Source organism: Balaenoptera ricei, chromosome 2 (genome assembly GCF_028023285.1).
Source record: "Balaenoptera ricei isolate mBalRic1 chromosome 2, mBalRic1.hap2, whole genome shotgun sequence".
Lineage (NCBI taxonomy): Eukaryota > Metazoa > Chordata > Mammalia > Artiodactyla > Balaenopteridae > Balaenoptera > Balaenoptera ricei.
Window position 1 is genome coordinate 83,390,924 of NC_082640.1, and position 23,556 is coordinate 83,414,479.

Consider the following 23,556-nt stretch of genomic DNA (forward strand, 5'->3'; position numbering starts at 1 on the left):
AAAAGATGGGTAATGTGCTCTGTGGGTTGATTACAAGAAATTCATATTTTACCCTGTAGGAATATTTTGGTAGTTATATCTCCCAACATTGGAAGAGTTGATGAGAAAAACAGTAGAGACCCAGTTTGCATTTCACAAAATCTTGTTTTAAAGATGCTGGAGGAACACAAGGCTGTGATCCTTCAGAAGTATGCCCGGGCGTGGCTGGTCAGACGCAGATTCCAAAATATCCGACGATTTGTGATCAACATTCAGCTTACTTACAGAGTTCACCGTTTGCAGAAAAAGCTAGAAGACCAGGTAGGTGTTCCTAACGCATCTTTCATATTTACTTTTTCTAACAGATTTATTTTGTTCTGGGCCAGTTCCTTAGCTATGCTGTTGATGAAATAAAATTATTTTAAGGCAGGACAAGAAAAATTGAACATAAAATTTTCTCTGCCATTTGAGCCACAACCTTGTCCCCTTTAGCGTGCGTTGTGCATCTGCATTATATGTTAACTAGATCCTCTTAGAAGACACAGAAATGCCTACCCACCCCCTCCTCCCCAAAAAAGCAATTTCCTCCTGGTGCCAGCAAGGTAGCTGCTTAAGAGATAACTTTCCTTCTTTAATCCTGTAAAGGGTCACAGTGATCCACTACTTGTCTTGTTGGACTATGTAAACTGTCAATATATTACTTTGACGTATAGCGCTTTGTCTTAAAAACTTACGTAACTGTGCTTTGACCTCTAACAGGTGGAACAGTGCTCAGAGCTTTCTGAAAGATTGTCTCCTGGGTTATAATCCTCAGGTTGGCTCGAATAAAATACTTTATTTCTTTTTTAGATTGAATATTGATTAATTATTTTTTTTTGTCAACACTGTTAAGATTTATGCCCATGTTAGGAGGTTCAAACAGTTTACATGGACCAACTGAGCTAGGAAACAGAAGCGCACTGTGAAGGGCTGATACATATGGTTGTGTAGGTTGCACACTGCACAAGGGCACCTGCCCAAGAGAGCAAGTGGGGCTGAAATCCAGTCTGGCTTCACTTGCCAGCCCATGTGTCTCGGTATAAAGCTGTACTGCCTTGAGGCATGGGTGCCTTTTTCTAATTTGCACAAAGATGCTACCTGCATGCCAAGCCGTGCTCCCTCAGAGCTGCACTGGCCCAGAGAAGTTGCCGTTTTCTAACTTGCCCAGAGGCCCATGTGGTCTAGCTACAGCCCTGCCAAGTTTGGGAAGATTCCCCAAACCATTCGCATTGATAGGAAAAAACTTCATATACCCTCAGCCAGTGGGAGAGAGCTGTGGAATATGCAGTGTCCAGTTCTATGAAACTTACTCCTGCATCTGTCTCAAATAATACTGAGATTCTCCTACAATAAACTTTAAACTTAGCCCTAGGGGTCGTTGGTGAATGGATGAATGTGCAAACAAGAAACTTTAGGTTTTGATAAAGTTTCCCCTCCTTGTGCTGTTGTGCAGCAGGCCTGCCTGTTATATAGCTTGTGGAGAACAGCATTGAAAAACAGCCCTGGCCAAGAGGGAGCAGGGCCCGTGGGAGTCCCCACACTCCCTGAGCTCCTTTCTAGGTATTCATGTGCTTAGGGCTGCCATAACAAGCCAGCACAGACCGGGCGGCTTAAACAACAGACATTTATTTTCTCACAGTGCTGGAGGCTGAAAGTCCAAGATCAAGGTGTTGGCAGCGTTGGTCTCTTCCGAGGGGTTTCTCCTTGGCTTACACACGGTCTTCCTCTCCCTGTGTCTTCACATCATCTTCCCTCGGTGTGTGTCTGGGTCCTAATCTCTTCTTATAAGGACACCAGTCATACTGGATCGGGGCCCACCTGTATGACCTCGTTTTACCTAAATTACATCTTTAAAGACCCAATCTCTAAATACAGTGACGTTCTGAGGTACTGGTGGTTAGGACTTCAAGATGTGGATTTGGGGGGATGGAGGGGACACAGCTCAGCCCGCCGCATTAGGGGCTGTCCTGGAGCTCCAGGATTGGACTAAAAGAGCCACCCGCTCAGGAGGGCATTTGCCTGACCAGCTCTGCATCCCTATTTTCACTAGGTTGAAGATGCTCATCCATGCCATTGTAATGATAACTGTGGTCAGTGTAAATAAACCTCCGATTTAGATGAGACGTTGTGAGGAGCAAATGGAACAGCTTCTTTATTTTGGATGAACCCCTACGTATAGGATGTGTCTTTCCTCTAGAACAGAGAGAACCATGGGCTGGTGGAGAAGCTGACCAGCTTGGCTGCCCTTCAGGCCGGTGACGTGGAGAAGATTCAGAAACTGGAATCAGAGCTGGACAGAGCAGCCACCCACAGGCAGGATTACGAGGAGAAGGGGAAGAGGTACAAGGCTTCCGTGGAAGAGGTCTGTGCTGGAAGTGACTACGGGCCTAGGTTGTGAGTCATGCCGTGAAAGAGATCTCAGTGCAGCATTTTCCCCACAGAGTAGACCTTCTGCAGAGCAAATCAGATTTTGCCATTGGCTTCCGTTACCAAAGAGAGCCTGCCTGCATCTTAAGGGAGGGGAGATCTGAGGCCTGGAGTCCGGGTGGGGGCAGAAGAGGAGGCTGAGGCTTCAAGAAGCACAATATAAGGTTTCCTCTTCCTTTCCACGTTTGTAAAGTGATGAAAGGCCTGAGAAAGAGCCCTGGTCAGGTGCTTCCCTCTCTTCCAGCATGACCTTGCTCTCCTGTCACCTGTCCACCTGGTGTGCATCCTGGAAGCATCGTCCCCAGAGCAGCAGTGCAAAGCATGGGCAGGTTTCCATCTCTGTGGTGTAGTAAAAAGAGCAGTAGACATAAAAACCAGATATCCCAGGCTCAGATCTTCTCTGTCTGGGCAACCTTGGACAAGTCACTTACCCTCTCTGAATTTTGGTTTCCTCATATGTAAAATGGGAATAACAAAAAGGGACTGACAGAATTACTGTGAAGATAAAATTGTCAGATAAAATAATTTAGCCAAGTGACTGTCGTAGAGCCCTGCAAAAGCGTGAACTGCTGTTTTCTAAGCAGGTGGTCTTTATTACCATCCGTTCTGCACCTTCTGAAGTGCCACAGCACCCACCGTAGTGGCACCCTGGAGCCCCAGGGCATCCCTCTGCCCTCCCCACGACCACATGCCTGTCTGCCCTGACACGGCTGCTGGCATCCCCCTCACTGCCAGTCACCAGCCATGAGCACCCAGGGGCCCCCGGCTGCCAGCCCAGCAGGCACTTGACAAGAGAACTTAGGTCGTGATCACACATCCTTCCTGAGTCTCAGTGTGAATCCACTTTATATCATAAATTTCTTATATTAAGTATATACATACCCTGGCCAAGAAAAAGAGAAGTTTCCTTGACTTTGGGAAGGCCTTGGATTTGGTTCTTTCTCCTTGATTTCAGCCATTTCTGGGCGAGGCTGGGAACTAGTGTCTGTTGAAGTCACATGGAGCCCTTGCATGTGGAGCTAAACACAGCGTCTTGCAGTGGGCTGGTGCCGGCTGTTACCTATGGATGGGAGCCGAGACCAAAAAATGCTAATTTAAAAATATACAGGCAGTGGTGACAAAACTCAAAGCGAGGTTTTCAAAAAAGCATTTTTTTCTTCCCTTTGCTAGAAATTGGCAAAGCTTCAAAAGCGTAATTCAGAATTGGAAATACAAAAAGAACAAATACAGCTGAAGCTCCAAGAGAAGACTGAGGAGTTGAAAGGTAAAGCCCAAGGTGACCCGACACACATTCACCCGTTCACAAGTCCAGTCATTCAGGAAATAGGTACTGGGTGGGAACTGAGTTTCAGGCTGGACCAGGAGGCTCTGGTATAATGAGAAAACTTTCACTCCACAGAGGATAACTTTATTTAAATCGTGGCAACTGTACCCTACAGATTCATCCGGTTTATTTCCGTCTTTTGTCAGAGCACAGCCGTCCCTGTCTCAGAACCTCCTGGGCCATTTACAAAGTACCGATGGTTGGGCCATCAGCCTGGAGCTGTGATATCAGAAGATGGGGTGGGGGAGTATCTGTGGGTGGTGGTGGCAGGGATGGTTCAGTGTCTGTATTTTTTTAAACCTTGTAGTCATCCTGATGCATTGTCCAGGGCAGTGTTGGGATAATGTTTGTGGCTTACCAAGGATTTGCACTCAAATTTCAGCTCTGTCCAAGTTACTTAGTCTAAGTGGTACCCAGGTCCTCTGCCACTGTCCTGGCCCTGAACGAAGGGCCCTGCTTAGCACTGAGCTACATCAGCCCTGAGCTGTTAGATGCAGGCCCTTGGGACCAGCGGTATCACTTTCCTTTGGAGTGTGGAGCAGCCATCCTTAGCCTAGCTCTGTCCATCTGTACTTGTCCGACTCAAATTCTAATTGCAAGCCCTTGCTAAATCCCAGAAAAGGCAGCAGGAACATGAGCCTAGTGGTGCCTCACCAGGTAGTTTAAATCACCACACTGGATTATCTATCGTGTCCAGGAGCTATTCCTTAAGCTCCAGCGTGGGGGCAGGAGCGCAAGGGTTCAGGCCTGGGGATCTAGCACACACCTTAGGCCCAGCTGTTGGTGGATGTGCCAGCATCTGGAGCAGCACTAAGCCCTGGGGGTTCAGGTCAGAGTGCAGGAGAAGCACATGTCGGGAGGAGGAAGTAAACATCCTGAGACCTGGCCAGCAGAGCAGGCGGGGTGTTCAGGTGATACCCAGGATGGGCATGACCTCCTGCTCCAGATACTGTGTGCCCTGCACCCTGTCTGTAAGGGCTGATGATGTGGGTGCTGGGGCCCACGTACGTGGCAGTGATGGACAGAGAGAGGTTAGAGGTCTGTGAGTAAACCTTGAACCCGAATTAGGGAAGGGCTTTTTAATTACAATCCATTCCTCTTGAGTGTTTGTCCTTTTTTCTAACTTCTTTAAGTGGGATTTCCCACAAAAAATTTTAAATTCCCACAGGTATGTCCTGAAAATTATATATTTGACAGCATTGACATGTTTGGGTGGGTAATTTTATAACTCCTTCTAAAAAGTGCCTGAAAGCTTTCACACCCCATGTTTATAAACTGCTTATCCTATGGGTCTCCCTACACATGGCAAACTGAGTTTTATGAAAGCACCAACTTCCACTTACTCTTGTGACGTGGGACTCAAGGATATTATCAAATGCTGTTTCCCCTTCTTGAGATTCCACCTTGGGCAAAATCTCATTGCTTTGGGGAAGAAAGTCCCATTTGGGCAGCCTCTTTAGCCCATTTGCAAATAGCCCAAGATGGTAAACACCAGAATTGAAGTCAATTCTGTGAATGAATTAAACATTGAAATTATACCAAATACGGTATCTTCTAAATTAAAGCTTAAGCATTTTCCCTAGTATTTTCTGGCTGACTCATGACATTCTGAAGCAGTCATTCTGATTCAGGGACGTTTTACACTGCATTAGACAAACTATTAAACTGTTGGCTTTTTTTTTTTTTTTTTAAACAAAGTCATGTGGAGGATTACTATTGTCACCTCATCCCTGGGCTCCCCTCTGGGGCAGGACTCAGAAATGAGGTAGAACTCAAGGTCGAGGTGTCGGCTAAGCACATATTGGGCTGTCAGGCTTTGATGGGCTGCTGCATCTGTTAATCCTGCACCTGTTAATCCTGCACCCATTCTGAAGGGCACCTGTTGTGTGTGGACACATTGGGAACGTGGAGCTGTCCTAACCAGAGACTGTCTTGAACCCCAGTGATCGTTTCCCAGTGGTCAGGTGCCCACTTAACCTACACTTTGTGTTGGATTCTTGTATTTAAATGCAACAGTGGCTTTTTAGACTTCCTCTTCCCCAGATGAAGACAGACACTTTATTATGTTCTTGGTTATCATGAATGAGTGATTCTCCACCAAGGCCCTTTTGTTCCCACCCCCCCATCCCCCGCCAGGGGACATTTGACGATGTCTGGAGACATTTTTGGTGTCACAGCTAGAGCAGACGTGCTACTGACCTCCAGTGGGTAGAAGCCAGGGATGCCAGTCAACATCCTACAATGAGCAGGGTGGCCCCCTCTCCACAGCAAAGAATTATCTAGCCCGAAGCATCAGTAGTGCTGAGCTTGAGAACCCCTATCATAAATTGATCATCTTCTTCCCAAAGGGTTTCTGTTTATTTTTAATAATAATATTTATTGTTTCAAAGCCAACATATCTATTTTAATAAAACAAATGGTATTCAGACCAATAAAAGTACTCTGAGTGAAACTATTTATAGATTCCAACACAACAAACTTGTGAGGGTTATTATTTTGAAACCCCCTTATCTATTTCTAACTTATAAAAAATGACAATTATACTCTCATCTTAAGTCCCATTAATCATAAATATCACATGATTATTCTTACATTCTCACTTTCTTAAATGTGACATGAAACAATCAAGGCATCGCTTTGCAGACATATTTCAAAGAGCATTCATTCTCTTTCACAGAAAAAATGGACAACCTCACCAAGCAGCTCTTTGATGATGTGCAGAAAGAAGAACGACAGAGAATGTATGAAACCTCATTTGCCTTAAAGCCACTGCTTTTTTCTCTCTCTGCTGTTTTCTGTTTTGCTTCTCAGCTTGCAGGTAGCAGATCACAGATACAGGAGAGCCGGGTGTGAATATTTTTAGGAAGTGAGAGACTGAGCTTTGTGAGAGCTAAGTGCCCAGCGTGCACCTCTCAGACACTGCACAGGTTCTGGAGTTGTGGGCACAGTGGACCTTTATTGCCAAGACAGTGAGAAGTTCAGAGACTGCCACCTCTTCAGCTTCCATCAAGTCCAAGGATGAAAATTATTGCCTCTTAAATAAACCTCCCTTCCTTCCCCTCACCCCCCACATTGTATCCGTAAACTTGACTCTTGTCTCAGGCAGTAAGGGGTGTAACCCACCTCACAAAAATTAAGACAGGTCCCCATGAGCTTGTACTGTACCAGCCCTGCCTTTCCTGTCTCAGTTATCAAATCCTTTGCTAAGGTCTAGAGGTTCCAGTCTGTGCCCGCCTCTCTTAAGAAGTCAACTCACAGGTTTTTAGATCTCCAGGTAGGGATTCATGGCAGGGTGTTGGGGAGAGATGGAACATTCTTGCATATCTCTGTCGGAGGCTAGAAGGCACAGGGCTGCCTGGGTGGCAGGATATACAACTTGCCTGTGAAGTTAGTTAGCAGGAGAACCTGGGCCTGGATGAAGGAGGCAGGATGCTAAGCAGTTAGGAGAGGGAGTGTCACTGAAAATCTCCAAGAGTTAACAGATACCTAAAGTGTTTCATGATCCTACATCAGTTTTGTTTGTTTGTTTGTTTTTTTGATGTATCGTTGATTTATAATATTAGTTTCATGTGTACAACATAGTGATTCAAAATTTTTATACATTGTACTCCATTTATGGTTATTATAAGATATTAGCTAATATTCCCTGTGTTATATAATATATCATTTTAGCTTATTTAATTTATACATAGTAGTTTGTACCTCTTAATCCCCTACCCCTTTCTTGCCCCTCCACCTTCCCTCTCCCCACTGGTAGCCACTGGTTTGTTCTCTGTGAGTCTGTTTCTGTTTTGCTACATTCATTCATTTGTTTTATTTTTTAGATTCCACATATAAGTGATAACACACAGTATTTGTCTTTCTCTGTCTGACTTATTTCACTAAGGTATTATACCCCCCAGTTTCATCCATGTTGTTGCAAATGGAAAATTTTCTTTTTTTATGGCTGAGTAATATTCCATTGTATACATATACCACATCTTCTTTATCCATTCATCTGTTGATGGACACTTAGGATGCTTCCATATCTTGGCTATTGTAAATAGTGCTGCTATGAACATTGGTGTGCATGTATCCTTGTGAATTAGTGTTTTCATTTTCTTTGGATATATATACCTAGGACTGCAATTGCTGGATCATACTTACATCAGTTTTTAAATAGGGATAGTTAACTCTTTACCTTGAAAAGTCTGTTTTTCAGTGAACTCTTAACTCTAGGATAGAGGAGCTCAGCTCTTGGCATCTGCTGGTGTTCTGGGGCCACTTAGGAGTGATCATTTCAAGCAGGGGCTTGGAGAGCCAGCCTGAGGCCAAGTCACTTTGACCCCTTTGCAGTCCTCATCAGCCCTCACCTGCAGCTCCTTTTGGTCCCTGGTCAGCTGACTGGGGAAGACTTGGTCCTGTCACAACCCTTGAGAGGCTCAGAGGTGCCACGGTCAGTGGGCACACTTCTGGTCAGTTTAGGCTACACGTCTGAGATTCTCTTTACATAAGGTTTCTGGCTGCAATTTGCTTCTTCAAATGTATTTTCCTGGCCTCTTAGGAGCACTGTAGTTTTTTTTTAAATCTGAAAACAAAGTTTAAAAGTTTGTTAACACCTGTAAGAAGAAATGAAACGAAAACCTATTGGGAATATGACTCTTCCTCAGGATTTTCCCCTTTGTGCTATAAAAGGAAGTCATAAAATGGACTGAGTTGACAGCCCAGCAAGTGGGAAGATGATTTCGTAAACTCGCAGAGCCCCCAGGGTGGCTTCAATTCCGACTGGGCCCCTGTGAGCTGTGTGGGGCTGGTCTAGACTCTGTATCTCCCTTCGGTTATTTTTCCTGGGCTCAATTGAGCAGTCGTCGTACAAGGAATTGGCTTTCTGTGGCGCCTTGGGCGCCTGGGTTTGCTGCAGTTTATTCTAAAATGATTGAAGAGCTGGACCCTTTCACATATTAAATGGCTATTAACTTAATAACCATTTAACTGGTTTAGGACTAAGTATTAACTTGTTTAGGACTAAGCCAAACTGCTCCAAGGATCCTTGGTTCGAGGCAGGAGACAGGACTTAGCAGAATGTGCCACGGTCTTTGCTGAGTGAAGTGGCCCCTTTAGGGGACCACGTGGAACCGGGGCGGCTTGGGGGGTACACGACCCCCAACAAGCACTGAGTCTTTACGTTTAGCCTCCCTCTCTTGAGGTTCCTCGGAGTGACCCCTGTAGAGCCGCACTTCTCTGATCAGAAGGTGTAAGAAGCTGCCATAACCTAAGGGGACAGAAAGCAGTCTGCCAAACATAAGACCGTTGTCCTCACAATAGGTCTTAACTTGGCTCTTCCTTTGTGAAGGAAGAGCCTCTTATTTTCCAAATGATCTGTAGTTCTACTTCAGGGTAAAGCCTTTAGAGATGGTTCAAAATTTTCTCTTGCTGCTTAGACTTCTTGAAAAAAGTTTTGAACTGAAAACGCAAGACTATGAGAAGCAGATCCGGTTTTTGAAAGAAGAAATGAAAGCTCTCAAAGATGAGAAAATGCAACTGCAGCGTCAGCTGGAGGGAGAGCGGGTCACCTCTGATGGCCTGAAAGGGGAGGTGGCCCGGCTGAGCAAGCAGGCAAAGGTAGGAGCTCCTCACCCCCCCAACAAGCTCTTCCGCTGACTTGTCTGACCTGCACGAGAGGGAGGAACTTCACATCCCTTCAGGGTCAGCTAAAAGCACCCATGTGACGGCAGAAAGCCAAAGGACCCCGGTTCCTCCAATTCTTCCAAGTATAAACCCCCCCGCTGCCTTTGACTTAGCAATACTGTTTTTTTATGTTTTAAAAGTCAGCTTTCTAACTTTGTAAAAATTACATTTACATAAAGTTCTTCAAGTAAGTTGACCCAGAGAATACTTCCATATTAAATTATAAATTGATGGGAGCCCCTGTTATATAATCCATCATGTTGTATATCTGTTAATACCGGTATTAAAATTAAATGACCATATCAGAATCTTCCATTTTAAAGTGTTATCATGAACTGATGAGGATGATTATAATTTTTGTGACTTTCTGTTTGGATTATTAAAAAAAAAAAAAAAGTGTTATCAGATAATCTACACAAGTAATGGTCCATGCCTGGACAATCAAGGTTTAACTAAATTCCTTCCCCATTGGAAAATACAAACCTGTTTGTCCCTCCGTTCTTCAAGGCAGACCATTTTAGTGTAAGGTTGGAAAGCTTTTAAGCTTCCGCTAGATATGTGAGACACATGTTAGTAGAATAATTGTTATGATTACACAGATATCCTCTGTAATCATCAAGGAGCACCCATGCATGGTTTAGAAGATGTGTCATGGAATCATACCTGGGTTGCCTCTGAATTTCTTAGCAGAACTGCCAGTGTTCTCTGGGCCCTAGTTTCCTGTTGTTTGAAAGTAGTAGGTTGGACTGTGGAATCTGGAAGGACCACATATGCCTGTGAGTCCTGCATTCTTAGCAGCCACATAAGACTGATGTCAATCTGGGAGTCACGTCATCTGGCTGCAGTCTCTATCTTGGGAAATCATGTGGCTGCCCTTGGAGTACGGCACCAATATTTGTCACTCGTTTCCTCTTTGGTAGCTAAAACTATGGTCCACACTCTCCAATGTGGTATATTAAGGAGATTAGTCTGATTTTCAAAGAAAATAAACCCATTGTCATCATGATACATGTTATAATAAGCCTGTAAGTAAATACAGATATGACTTGGAACATTTACTGAAACATTACCAAGAGTCGGGCTTGAGGGTGGATAGTCCTGGGTCCCCTGTCAGCTGTCCGTGTGACCCTGAATGTGCCGCGTAACGCTTATGCAGCTTCAGTTTTCTAACCTATAAAAGGTCATTCTACTCACCTTATAGGCCTGTTACAAGGATGAGGTCGTGTATGTAAAATGATCGGTAAATGCCAACTTGATCTCCCTTTTCACCCCCTGTGGAAACAAGAGCTTTAACCTTTAAACACTTAGGCTAACTGAGAAAATATCCAGGAAGGGTTATTCACCTCTGAACAGCTCCCATAGCTACAAAAGCACAAACCTGAGCTCACAGGTGAATAGAGGCAGAATACAGCCTCTTCCCCACAACCAGAGCTGCCCCTCTTGGACCCGGGTCACGCACTCACTGCCAACTCCCGGACCTCCAGGACATGCTCTGCCCCTGCTGCTGGGCCACATCTAAACGTAGCTGGAGCCCAGACCCTTGACTTTGCCCACTTCCTTGCATCCAAGATTTCATCATACAGTGAGAGAGAACTTAGCCCCTGTGCTTGACTTCTCGCAGCTCCCTCCCCTCTCCCTCCCCTCCCCAAGCTTGTAGTAAGTACTTATTTTTTCCCTTTTTATAGTAGGGAAGCTAATTCTCTTGCTACAACCAAGTACATCTGGGAAGAACAGCATTTTAGATAGTTAAACAAGGCTTTAAGGCCAAGCTTTATGGGCAGTGATGGTTTAACAAGATTTTAACTGAGAAACTGCAGGTAGGACAACTTGCATAGATAAATAATACAGTAATAGTGTTCCCTTTGTCTGATGTAAGTCATGATAGCTGTTTTTTCTTCACCTGGTTCCATCATTGCTGGGATTCAGACAATCTCTGAGTTTGAAAAGGAGATAGAGCTACTTCAGACACAGAAGATAGACGTGGAAAAACATGTGCAGTCCCAAAAACGGGAAATGAGAGGTAACGAAAATATGAGTCACTGAGTCCATTGGGGTGCAGGCTGAATTTATCATAGGTGTCACTGCTAAGGCAGTGTGTCCTTTGATTGGTCTGAGGCTGGTTAGTTGGTTGGTTGGTATTATGGTAGGTTGAATAGCTAGTTGGCTTCATAGCTGGTTGGTTGGTGGGTGGGTTGGTTGGATAGCTGGTAAGTTAATCAGCTGATGAGATGGTTAGCTGGAGAGTCTGAAGGGCTAGAGAACTGGGTCCTTAAAAAGGAAATGGAAAAAGAGAAATTAGGCAAAAATGTAATTTATACCAGTTCTGCCTTTTTCTCTCAGAAAAGATGTCAGAAATCACCAGACAACTTCTTGAGAGCTACGACATTGAAGATGTAAGAAGCAGGTAATCATTTGTGCATTACCAAGCACTTAAAAAAAGGTAACACATGAAAGAGATGATTTTCTTACCCTCCTCATGTTGCAGGCTCTCTCCGGAAGATTTGGAACATTTAAATGAGGATGGAGAACTTTGGTTTGCTTATGAAGGACTAAAGAAAGCAACACGGTGAGAAATTTCCCTCAGGTTCTTTGTGATTTTTCAGAGATAATGTACTATTGGAAACTCAAAAGTTTATCTTTCATAGATTTGATAGACAAAGTAAATTCCTTACAGTAGAATGGTCTAATAATCCCTGGAAATATTTCTTTGAAGATTGAGTAAATTAGTTTAATAATGAAGAACAATCTCTTTGTGGGATAACTGGCCAAGTAATAAAACCCATAACCTGTACAATGAAAACTGACTATATCAAATAAGTTAGCCAGTGTTGCTATAGATATAGATATAGATATAGATATAGATATATATATATATATATATGTTTATTTATTTATTTATTTATTTATTTAATTTTTGGCTGTGTTGGGTCTTCGTTGCTGTGTGCGGGCTTTCTCTAGTTGTGGTGAGCGGGGGCTACTCTTCATTGCGGTGTGCGGGCTTCTCATTGCAGTGGCTTCTCTTGTTGTGGAGCACGGGTTCTAGGCACGCGGGCTTCAGTAGTTGTGGCACGTGACCTCAGTAGTTGTGGTGTACGGGCTTAGTTGCTCTGCGGCATGTGGGATCTTCCCGGACCAGGGCTCGAACCCGTGTCCCCTGCATTGGCAGGTGGATTCTTAACCACTGTGCCACCAGGGAAGTCCCTATAGATATGTTTAAATTTAAGGCGTTCGCTTTTTAAAAAATTAGTAAACTGTTTTTAGAGCAGTTTTAGGTTCACAGCAAACCGAACAGAAAGTACAGAGGTTTCTCATATACCTCCTACCCCTACACACGCACAGCCATTATCAACATCTCTCACCAGAGGGTGCATCTTTTAAAACAGATGAACCTATGCTGACACATCATTATCACCCAGAGTCAATAGTTTACCCTAGGGTTTACTCTTGGTGTTGTACATTCTATGGGTTTTGGAAAATGTATAATAACATGTATCTTTATCATTGTTGCATCAAACAGAACATATTTTTTTAATTATTAGAGTAAAAATATAATTTTAATAATGTCCAAAATAAAATTTCTTATCATTAACTGCATGTTAACACCACATAACTCTTCCTAACTAGCTAGAAGGAGTTTATAATTATATGTTCCTAATTCCATAGCCTGTAACCTTGTGTACACAAGTAAACTTTATGTGCTTAGCGCCTGGCTCTTAATTGTGGGTTTTCATACCTGCTGCAGAAGTACACGCTCAGAGTCATCAGCAGAATAAAGACTGCAGTTAACTTCTTGACCCCTCCTCTAACAGCATTTTGGAGAGCCATCACCAGTCCCAGAAGGATTGCTACGAAAAGGAGATTGAAGCTCTGAACTTCAAAGTGGTGCATCTAAATCAGGAAATCAACCACCTACAGAAATTATTTAGAGAAGAGAATGACATCAATGAAAGTATCCGTCATGAAGTTACCAGGCTAACATCAGAAAACATGGTATGGTCTCAGCCACGGGCCCCAGTCATGGCCATTATTCTGGAGATGTTATACATTAGTGGAGTAAAATTCAGTGTCTCAGCTGTAAAACAAATTACATTTCCCAGGAGTGAAATAGCTGGTTCAGAAGATAAAACTATAAAATTACCCCAGGCTGGAAAGCATTTTAAGAGGGTTTACCATAGGGTAGGTCCAAATTCTGAGGTGTGTGTGTGCTCTTAAATCTATCCATTTTAAATCTATCCCTAACCCCTTGGCAAGTAACACAAAGCATTAAGGTAAAAAGGTACCTCTTGAGAGGGGTGTGCATTCAGAAGGTCAGTCGCCCTGCTCATGCCCCTCATCTCACTGTTTTAACAGCTTCCTTCTTCCGTGATGCCTGTTCTTCCCCACTGTGTTTGTCTCATCCTTTCTTCTCGCTCATGTCTACTGGCATGAAGAAATACCTTAGGAACCTTCTCAACAAAAGCAGTCCTTTCTTAACCCCACAGCCCTTGCAGCCACCACCCCTTTTCTCTGGGAGACTTGGCCACACTTCTCCATGCCACCTGGCTGTGATTTCTCCACTCACCTCCCGTTTGCTCTGTGGCCACCCCATTCTGTGGGCCGCCCCTCCCACTAACTGAATCTGCCTGCACAGGGCTGAGCACAGAGGGTTCCTTTCCACCCTCGTCTTAGTCTCTCAGCAGCACTTGGTGATGTTAATGACTCCCTCTCCCTCCTTTCTGTTCTGCTGGCTTCCAGGACACTATGGTCTCCCAGGTTTCTCATCCCGCCTCGCTGGGTCCTCCTCCTCCCCCTAGCCTGGAAGCATTAGGAAATCTCAGTGCTGTGTCAACACGTGAGCATATGTGACCCTGGGCACAGCGGACGTATGGAACAGTAGTTAAGGACCTGCACGTCTTTGTTTATTCCTTGGGTGACGCTTTAATGAGGAATGTGCAGTGAAATCCAATTGCACAGTCAAACAAGTATTTTTCATCTGGACTTCAGAGGCACGGGTGTTTTCATAAACTTGCACGATAGAAAAAACTCTCCGTACGTGACTAGGGGTGGAAATGATGGACATTTAAACAAATATTAGCTAGACAAAGACAGAGGATTATGAAACATATTGGATCATTCCAGACCTCTGCTAACAGAGCCGTGCGCAGCCTGGAATTCAAAGGGCACGGTAGGACCCCTTTGAGATGATTCTCCTGTTTCTAGATGAGGAGATGATGTCTCTGGGCCTGGACCAAAGAGACTGGCTGCCATTTCCTCACATCATCCCTCCCTCAACTCAGCAGAGAATTCCCGTATGGCCTCCCAGATGTACACTTCCTTCTCTCCAGGAGACCTTGGAGATGTGGAGGGTTGTAGCTATGTGAGAACCGCTCACCCTGAGCATGCTGGTATTTCTTGTGACTATATAGGTCTTGAGGTAAAAAAAACAAAAATAAAATACATGCCGTCCATCCAGTCTATGCTTTGGCTAGCCCTCTTACACAGCTATACTAGACGTATGTTCCATGGGGTTAATGACCTAGACAGTTTAGTTTGCTTCTGAGCAGCTCTGAGATTTTAAAGTTTATACGTGAAAGTGTTCTAATATTTCTAATTCTTCTCTAAAGATGATCCCAGACTTTAAACAGCAAATTGCAGAACTGGAGAAACAGAAGCAAGATCTTGAAATCCGCCTGAACGAACAAGCTGAAAACATGAAAGGTAACTGGAACCCTCATGAAGCTGCTTTTAGAAAATGGTTTCCTGTAGCCAGGAAATGACCAAAACCTCATCGTCAAACTGATTCTCCGCGGAGCCGGGCAGGTGACATAAATGTGAGACGTGGGCTGGGTAGACAGGACATTAAGATTCATAGGCATTTGAAGGCGGCAGCTGCCTCCAGCCTCCATTGATTGTTGGCAAGTAAGAGTTCGGGCCCCAGTATTGCTTGATATTCCTATTTTTAAAGAAAAACCAGAAATCCAGGTTTTTATGTGAAATATCACAATTACTAAATAATGGCTTGAAAAGTTTTTAAACACTGTTCAGACCACATAAAACCTAATCTGTAGCTGGGTACAGTTCAGAACCCCTGATAACTGAAAATATGAAAATACGACCAAACCCAAATCAGAATGCAGTGACATGGCCACCAAAGGACTGATAGTTCTTCTCATTATAGGAAAACCAGAAGAGTTGTCTAATCAGTTGAATCACAGTCAGGAAGAGGAAGGAACGCAAAGAAAGTAAGTATCATCATGCATGTACCCCAGGTTCACGTTCATGTAATGCTTTTCTTTTCTGAAACTGGGAGTGATGCCAAAGAAAGGTTATTAAACCAAAAAAGCAAGGTGTTAATTAAGATATATAATTTGTTAGCGTTCAAGTGTGAAGAAAAGAAACACTTGTGTGCACACACACACACACCCTTCTCTGGGAGAGTGTATAAGAAATGAAACAAAACATTGGTTGCCTGCAGGAAGGGTAACTGGGTGACTGGTGCACAGGGGAGGGAGGAGACTTACTTTTCACCGCGTAGACTTTTATACCCTTAGAACATTATGCCATACGCATGAATTATCTCTTCAGAAAAAATTGATAACATAAGATCATGTGAAAGAGAACAGTTTCTCTCTCAGCAGACCACTTAGGGTAAGGCTTAAAATCCATGTTGATAGAGAATCTTCATCGATAAACCCCCCAAATTACATCCTGACCAGCAGAGGGCCTGATAGAGCCTTGTGAGGAAAATGTTTTGCCACCAGCTTGTTGAGATACTTTTTAAAAAATGGTGGTTTTTTTTGTTTTTTGGGTTTTTTTTTTAATCTCTTTATTGGAGTATAATTGCTTTACAATGGTGTGTTAGTTTCTGCTTTATAACAAAGTGAATCAGCCATACATATACATATATCCCCATATCCCCTCCCCCTCGCTTCTCCCTCCCACCCTCCCTATCCCACCCCTCTAGGTGGTCACAAAGCACCGAGCTGATCTCCCTGTGCTATGCAGCTGCTTCCCACTAGCTATCTGTTTGACATTTGGTAGTGTATATATGTCATTGCTACTCTCTCACTTTGTCCCAGCTTACCCTTCCCCCTCCCCATATCCTCAAGTCCATTCTCTACATCTACGTCTTTATTCCTGTCCTGCCCCTCAGTTCATCAGAACCATTTTTTTTTTAGATTCCATATATATGTGTTAGCATATGGTATTTGTTTTTCTCTTTCTGACTGACTTCACTCTGTATGACAGACTCTAGGTCCATCTACCTCACTACAAATAACTCAATTTTGTTTCTTTTTATGGCTGAGTAATATTCCATTGTATATATGTGCCACATCTTCTTTATCCATTCATCTGTCGATGGACACTTAGGTGTCCTTCAGATTGTCAATGCCCTTAGGTTGCTTCCATGTCCTGGCTATTGTAAATAGAGCTTCAATGAACATTGTGGTACATGACTCTTTTTGAATTATGGTTTTCTCAGGGTATATGCCCAGTAGTGGGATTGCTGGGTCATATGGTAGTTCTATTTTTAGTTTTTTAAGGAACCTCCATTACTGTTCTCCATAGTGGCTGTATCAATTTACATTCACACCAACAATGCAAGAGGGTTCCCTTTTCTAAAAATGTTTTTGAAGCTATTTTAATTCAATGCTTTTGTAATAAAATATAGATTTACTTATTTATACATAACTGAAGTTAGAATTACAAGTTTAGAGTTTCACACTCATTAGTAAGGTACCATTTTATATCCTAGTGTTTTTCCATACCACAAAGCATTGCTTCTATCAAATAATATTTTTTATAACTTAGATTAGATTGCACTTTTGTATGGTAAAAGTATTTTGTAAAACTTTATAATCTTCAGAAAAGTCAGTTACCCTGACTTCTTCACTGTGAATTTTATTCACAGTCATTTCTAGGTCATCTTCATCAGATTAAAATTGACTCCCATATTATTATTTAAATCATCAGAGGAATAGATGTCAAATTTGTCATCAGTGTTCCATTCCAATTTAAAAATCCTTGAGATAACTTGATTTTAAGAACAGTAAATGGACACTCTATGTCGCAGAGAGCATTTTTCATCATGTGACTTCTTTGGTAGGATTGGGGCCAAATGAGGGCCCAAAACAGTAGGAAAGTGGTGAGCACCATTTTGGAACTCTTTGGATGGGTTCCCTTTTCTTCTCTCTCTGATCGCTGGGTTTTGGAGTACCTGTTCCCCGTCTTTTCACAAAGGAGATAATTATCGAGCTTTTGGTCGTAAGGGTGTGAGTGGGTATGGATGTCCTGTGGGAGCACTCAAAGGGTGTAGGCAGGTGGGGACAAGAACTTCTTATCAGGTTAAGGAGACTGGAGCAGACGTGGACTTTTCTACCCCACGAACCCTGATCTCTTCCTCCCACTCTGAGCACTCCCCTATTCAGGTACCACTTGCTTTACACATAAAGTGGCCAAAGTATTTTTCCATCTTTGGAAATATCACTGCTTGCTATGACAATGAGAGACATTTCTATGACCGTCAAACTGATACCAACATTTCCTAATCCTTTTCTCAGAACCGTAGAAGCCCCAAATGAAATGCATACCAAAGAGAAAGAGAAGCTGATGGATAACATTCAAGAAACACAGGAGGCCAGCGAGCACTTGAGGAGACAATTTGAAACTGAAAGTGAAGTCAAGAGTAATTTCCGGCAGGAAGCATCTCGCCTCACTGTGGAACACAGGGTGAGGAGTTTTGTCACTTGTTGCTGAGTGATGCCTGCACATGCAGGCAACACTGAAGGGGGTCAGGCCACCTAAAGCATCCAATGAGCAGCATCTGCCTCCCACCAGAGCAGTCTGTTTCCTTATCTCAAGACAGGTGGTCTCTGAGGTTACAGCTGCCTCAGGGCAGCCTGGGGATTGACCAGGGCTGAGAGAGGACGGGTGGCGAGGACCTGAGCACTGTCCCATGGACGGCACCCATCTGAGATGACGGCGCCCTGGCCCAGAGCACCTTGGGGGTGATAGGCTGATGTGTGACCTTCTCTGAGCAGAGCTTACCCCAACAAAGGCCTATGCTTGCTTTTGTGGGGGGTGTGCCCTTCCTGCGGTTTTCAGAGTCAAAATGTTCTTCTATGCAATGATTATGATAGTAGATGACTAACTTTTTAACTTGTGAAAATCTTCACCAGATTGTCAGTGCCCTTGTCAACATGATATTTGGCAACTCTGTCAGCTTCCAGCAGTTCTTTTGAAATTTTATTGGTGTGTGAAACCCACAAGAATGAGAAGCACCAAAGTAGCAGATTGGGTGCTTTCCTGGGAGCTGGATGCTCACAGGCCCCTTCCTGGCCTGGCAACCTCCAAGACCATGACCAGGGGAGGGCTCACCTAGGCATTGGTCAGCCTGCATGTGTCCACGGGCCCTGCTGCCTGTCGTCAGGGTCCCCCATTTCCTGTCTCACAAGAAAAACATGCTAGGGTAAAATCACATTTTGCCATGTCAGGATTTAACTTTGAAGAGGACTCCAGAGAGTTTAACATTTAATAGGAAGTAACACATTCCAGTCAGGGCACCTGGATGATGACCATCTTTTTTGAGGTGGGGGTACCCCTTTCTCAGAGAATAAGTTTCTCAAATCACACTGGATAAGCAACTGCCTGCTAAACGTGAGAGGCTGTCCCACCTTCTGCCGCTGTGTCTGCGTGTGTGTCCCTGGGGTCTGAGCAGGAGCCAGTGGTGAGGGAGAGGGTAGGTGGGTGATCATGTGTGTTGCACATCTTGTCCTGTGTGAGCCTTCACTCAGCTGTGAGCATGTGGCTCTGGGTGTTGTCCGTCCCTGAGTTGTGTGGGATTTGTGTGAGTTTGTTTCTGATGTTCCGGGAGGAGTGACGTCCCACTCAGTGCCCCTCCTCAGGAGCCAAATCTCTGAAGTTTCTCCGCCTGCAGCTTCTGACATCCAGAGAGCCCATTTGCACACCTGCATATTTTAAAATTCTCTACAATGGGCATTACTTTATTAAGGGAAAATTAGATCAAGTTAACTGTGGTCTATCCGTACAATAGGATATTATTCAGCCACGAAAAGGAGTGAAGTATGGATGAACCTTGAAAACATTATGCCAAGTGAAAGAAGCCAAACATGAAAGGCCACATATTGTATGATTCCATGTATATTAAATGTCCAGAACAGGCAAATATGTAGACACAGAAGGTAGATTAGTGGTTGCCAAGGGCTGGAAAGGAATAGGAGGACAAAGGGGTGCCAGCTAAAAGTTACATGTTTCTTTCTGATGTGATGAAAATATTCTGGAATTAGATGATAGTGATGGTTGCACAACTGAGTATTCTAAAAACCGTTGAGTGTACACTTCAAATGGGTGAACTGTTTGGTGTGTGAATTATAGCTCAGTAAAGCTATTACCAAAAAATAGGTTAAGATGCTTCTGAGCTAATGTCCTTGTTTCTTTTGATTTCTGTAGGATCTTGAAGAAGCGTTAGACATGAAGGACAGAGTGATTAAAAAGTTACAAGATCAAGTGAAGACTCTAACCAAGACAATTGAAAAAGGTAGGAAAAATAACATTCACTTTCCTATTTTTTGAACTTTCAGCTAAGGTCCACATGTGTTGACATGTTATTTCTTGATGTGGTCAAAAGAATTTGAAAACCAAAGGAATGGGTCTCAACTGGTGGGTTTGGGGTTCAGTGATGGGCTAATGGAAGGATCCTTCAAGGCAGGAAGATAACCGCCTCTCAGATGATACCAGATATGCTCATGCAATTGTAAGGGGCACCCTGGAATGACTACTTTTAAACTCTTTCTCTGTTAGCTCTCTCCTTGTAAAAATGAAACTGGGAAAAAGTTTCAAATTTAATGGCTTTAAAATTTATTTCCTCTCTCAGTGACATGGAATCAATATCCCAGTTTCTATTAGAAAAAAGAAGTAGACAACTAAGAAGCTGGACAGCAGTCCTAAACATGGACTGAACTGCACACTGAATGTCCTCATGAGCTCCTGGGAAAAGGACCCTCTGCCTTTCTTTCCTTCGCCTGCTTCTTTTTTTTTTTACATCTTTATTGGAGTACAATTGCTTTACAATGGTGTGTTAGTTTCTGCTGTATAACAAAGTGAATCAGCTATACATATACATATATCCCCATATCCCCTCCCTCTTGCGTCTCCCTCCCACCCTCCCTATCCCAACCCTCTAAGTGGTCACAAAGCACCGAGCTGATCTCCCTGTGCTATTTGGCTGCTTTCTACTAGCTATCTATTTTACATTTGGTAGTGTATATATGTCCATGCCACTCTCTCACTTCGTCCCAGCTTACGCTTCCCCCTCCCTTTGTCCTCAAGTCCATTCTCTACGTCTGCATCTTTATTCCTGTCCTGCCGCTAGGTTCTTCCGAACCATTTTTTTTTTTTAGATTCCATATATATGTGTTAGCATACGGTATTTGTTTTTCTCTTTCTGACTTACTTCGCTCTGTATGACAGACTCCAGGTCCATCCACCTCACTACAAATAACTCAATTTCCTTTCTCTTTATGGCTGAGTAATATTCCATTGTATATATATGCCATATCTTCTTTGTCCATTCATCTGTTGATGGACACTTAGGTTGCTTCCATGTCCTGGCTATTGTAAATAGAGCTGCAACGAACATTGTGGTACATGACTCTTTTTGAATTATGGTTTTCTCAGGGTATATGCCCAGTAGTGGGATTGCTGTGTCATAAGGTAGTTCTATTTTTAGTTTTTTAAGGAACCTCCATACTGTTCTCCATAGTGGCTGTATCAATTTACATTCCCACCAACAGGGCAAGAGGGTTCCCTTTTCTCCACACCCTGTCCAGCATTTATTGTTTGTAGGTTTTCTGATGATGGCCACTCTGACTGGTGTGAGGTGATACCTCATTGTAGTTTTAATTTGCATTTCTCTAATAATTAGTGACGTTGAGCATTCCTTCATGTGTTTGTTGGCAATCTGTATGTCTTCTTTGGAGAAATGTCTATTTAGGTCTTCTGCCTGTTTTTGGATTGGGTTGTTTGTTTTTTTGATATTGAGCTGCATGAGCTGCTTGTAAATTTTGGAGATTAATCCCTTGTCAGTGGCTTCATTTGCAAATATTTTCTCCCATTCTGAGAGTTTTCTTTTTGTCTTGTTTAAGTTTTCCTTTGCTGTGCAAAAGCTTTTAAGTTTCATTAGGTCCCATTTGTTTATTTTTGTTTCTATTTCCATTTCTTTAGGAGGTGGGTCAAAAAGGATCTTGCTGTGATTTATGTCATAGAGTGTTCTGCCTATGTTTTCCTCTAAGAGATTTATAGTGTCTGGCCTTACATTTACGTCTTTAATCCATTTTGAGTTTATTTTTGTGTGTAGTGTTAGGGAATGTCCTAATTTCATTCTTTACATGTAGCTGTCCAATTTTCCCAGCACCACTTATTGAAGAGGCTGTCTTTTCTCCATCATATATTCTTGCCTCCTTTATCAAAAATAAGGTGACAGTATGAGCGTGGGCTTATCTCTGGGCTTTCTATCCTGTTCCATTGATCGGTATTCCTGTTTTTGTGCCAGTACCATACTCTCTTGATTACTGTAGCTTTAAGTAGTATAGTCTGAAGTCCAGGAACCTGATTCCTCCAGCTCCGTTTTTCTTTCTCAAGATTGCTTTGGCTATTCAGGGTCGTTTGTGTCTCCATACAAATTGTGCGATTTTCTTGTTCTAGTTCTGTGAAAAATGCCATTGGTAGTTTGATAGGGATTGCATTGAATCTGTAGATTGCTTTGGGTAGTATAGTCATTTTCACAGTGTTGATTCTTCCAATCCAAGAGCATGGTATATCTCTCCATCTGTTTGTATCATCTTTAATTTCTTTCATCAGTGTCTTATACTTTTCTGCATACAGGTCTTTTGTCTCCTTTGGTAGGTTTATTCCTAGGTATTTTATTCGTTTTCTTACAATGGTAAATTGGAGTGTTTCCTTAATTTCTCCTTCAGATTTTTCATCGTTAGTGTATAGGAATGCAAGAGATTTCTGTGCATTAATTTTGTATCCTGCTACTTTACCAAATTCATTGATTAGCTCTAGTAGTTTTCTGGTAGCATCTTTAGGATTCTCTGTGTATAGTATCATGTCATCTGCAAACAGTGACAGTTTTACTTCTTCTTTTCCGATTTGGATTTCTTTTATTTCTTTTTCTTCTCTGATTGCTGTGGCTAAAACTTCCAAAATTATGTTGAATAATAGTGGTGAGAGTGGACAACCTTGTCTTGTTCCTGATCTTAGAGGAAATGGTTTCAGTTTTTCACCATTGAGAATGATGTTGGCTCTGGGTTTGTCATATATGGCCTTTATTATGTTGAGGTAAGTTCCCTCTATGCCTACTTTCTGGAGGGTTTCTGTCATAAATGAGTGTTGAATTTTGTCGGAAGCTTTTTCTGCATCTATTGAGATGATCATATGGTTTTTCTCCTTCAATTTGTTAATATGGTTTATTGCATTGATTGATTTGCGTATATTGAAGAATCCTTGCATTCCTGGGGTAAACCCCACTCGATCATGGTGTATGATCCTTTTAATGTGCTGTTGGATTCTGTTTGCTAGTATTTTGTTGAGGATATTTGCATCTATGTTCATCAGTGATATTGGCCTGTAGTTTTCTTTCTTTGTGACATCTTTGTCTGCTTTTGGTACCAGGGTGATGATGTCCTTGTAGAATGAGTTTGGGAGTGTTCCTCCGTCTGCTATATTTTGGAAGAGTTTGAGAAGGACAGGTGTTAGCTCTTCTCTAAATGTTTGATAGAATTTACCTGTGAAGCCACCTGGTCCTGGGCTTTTGTTTGTTGGAAGATTTTTAATCACAGTCTCAATTTCAGTTCTTGTGACTGGTCTGTTTATATTTTCTATTTCTTCCTGGTTCAGTCTTGGAAGGTTGTGCTTCTCTAAGAATTTGTCCATTTCTTCCACGTTGTCCATTTTATTGGCATAGAGTTGCTTGTAGTAATCTGTCATGATCGTTTGTATTTCTGCAGTGTCAGTTGTTACTTCTCCTTTTTCATTTCTAATTCTATTGATTTGAGTCTTCTCCCTTTTTTTCTTGATGAGTCTGGCTAATTGTTTATCAATTTTGTTTATCTTCTCAA

General features: G+C 42.8%; 1 protein-coding gene across 3 annotated transcripts in view; it reads left to right on the plus strand.

The window, feature by feature from the left end:
* MYO5C (myosin VC) overlaps window positions 1-23,556 on the plus strand; it is a 106,465-nt gene that overhangs the window by 58,206 nt on the left and 24,703 nt on the right. For all 3 annotated transcript variants that reach the window (XM_059913283.1, XM_059913284.1, XM_059913285.1), the window contains exons 21-33: window positions 154-300; window positions 2,216-2,380; window positions 3,616-3,709; window positions 6,447-6,510; window positions 9,190-9,370; window positions 11,363-11,456; window positions 11,777-11,840; window positions 11,922-12,002; window positions 13,246-13,426; window positions 15,040-15,133; window positions 15,594-15,657; window positions 17,977-18,145; window positions 19,886-19,973. In XM_059913283.1, coding sequence (XP_059769266.1) covers window positions 154-300; window positions 2,216-2,380; window positions 3,616-3,709; window positions 6,447-6,510; window positions 9,190-9,370; window positions 11,363-11,456; window positions 11,777-11,840; window positions 11,922-12,002; window positions 13,246-13,426; window positions 15,040-15,133; window positions 15,594-15,657; window positions 17,977-18,145; window positions 19,886-19,973 — 1,486 coding nt within the window. The remainder of the gene's footprint in view (window positions 1-153; window positions 301-2,215; window positions 2,381-3,615; window positions 3,710-6,446; window positions 6,511-9,189; window positions 9,371-11,362; window positions 11,457-11,776; window positions 11,841-11,921; window positions 12,003-13,245; window positions 13,427-15,039; window positions 15,134-15,593; window positions 15,658-17,976; window positions 18,146-19,885; window positions 19,974-23,556) is intronic.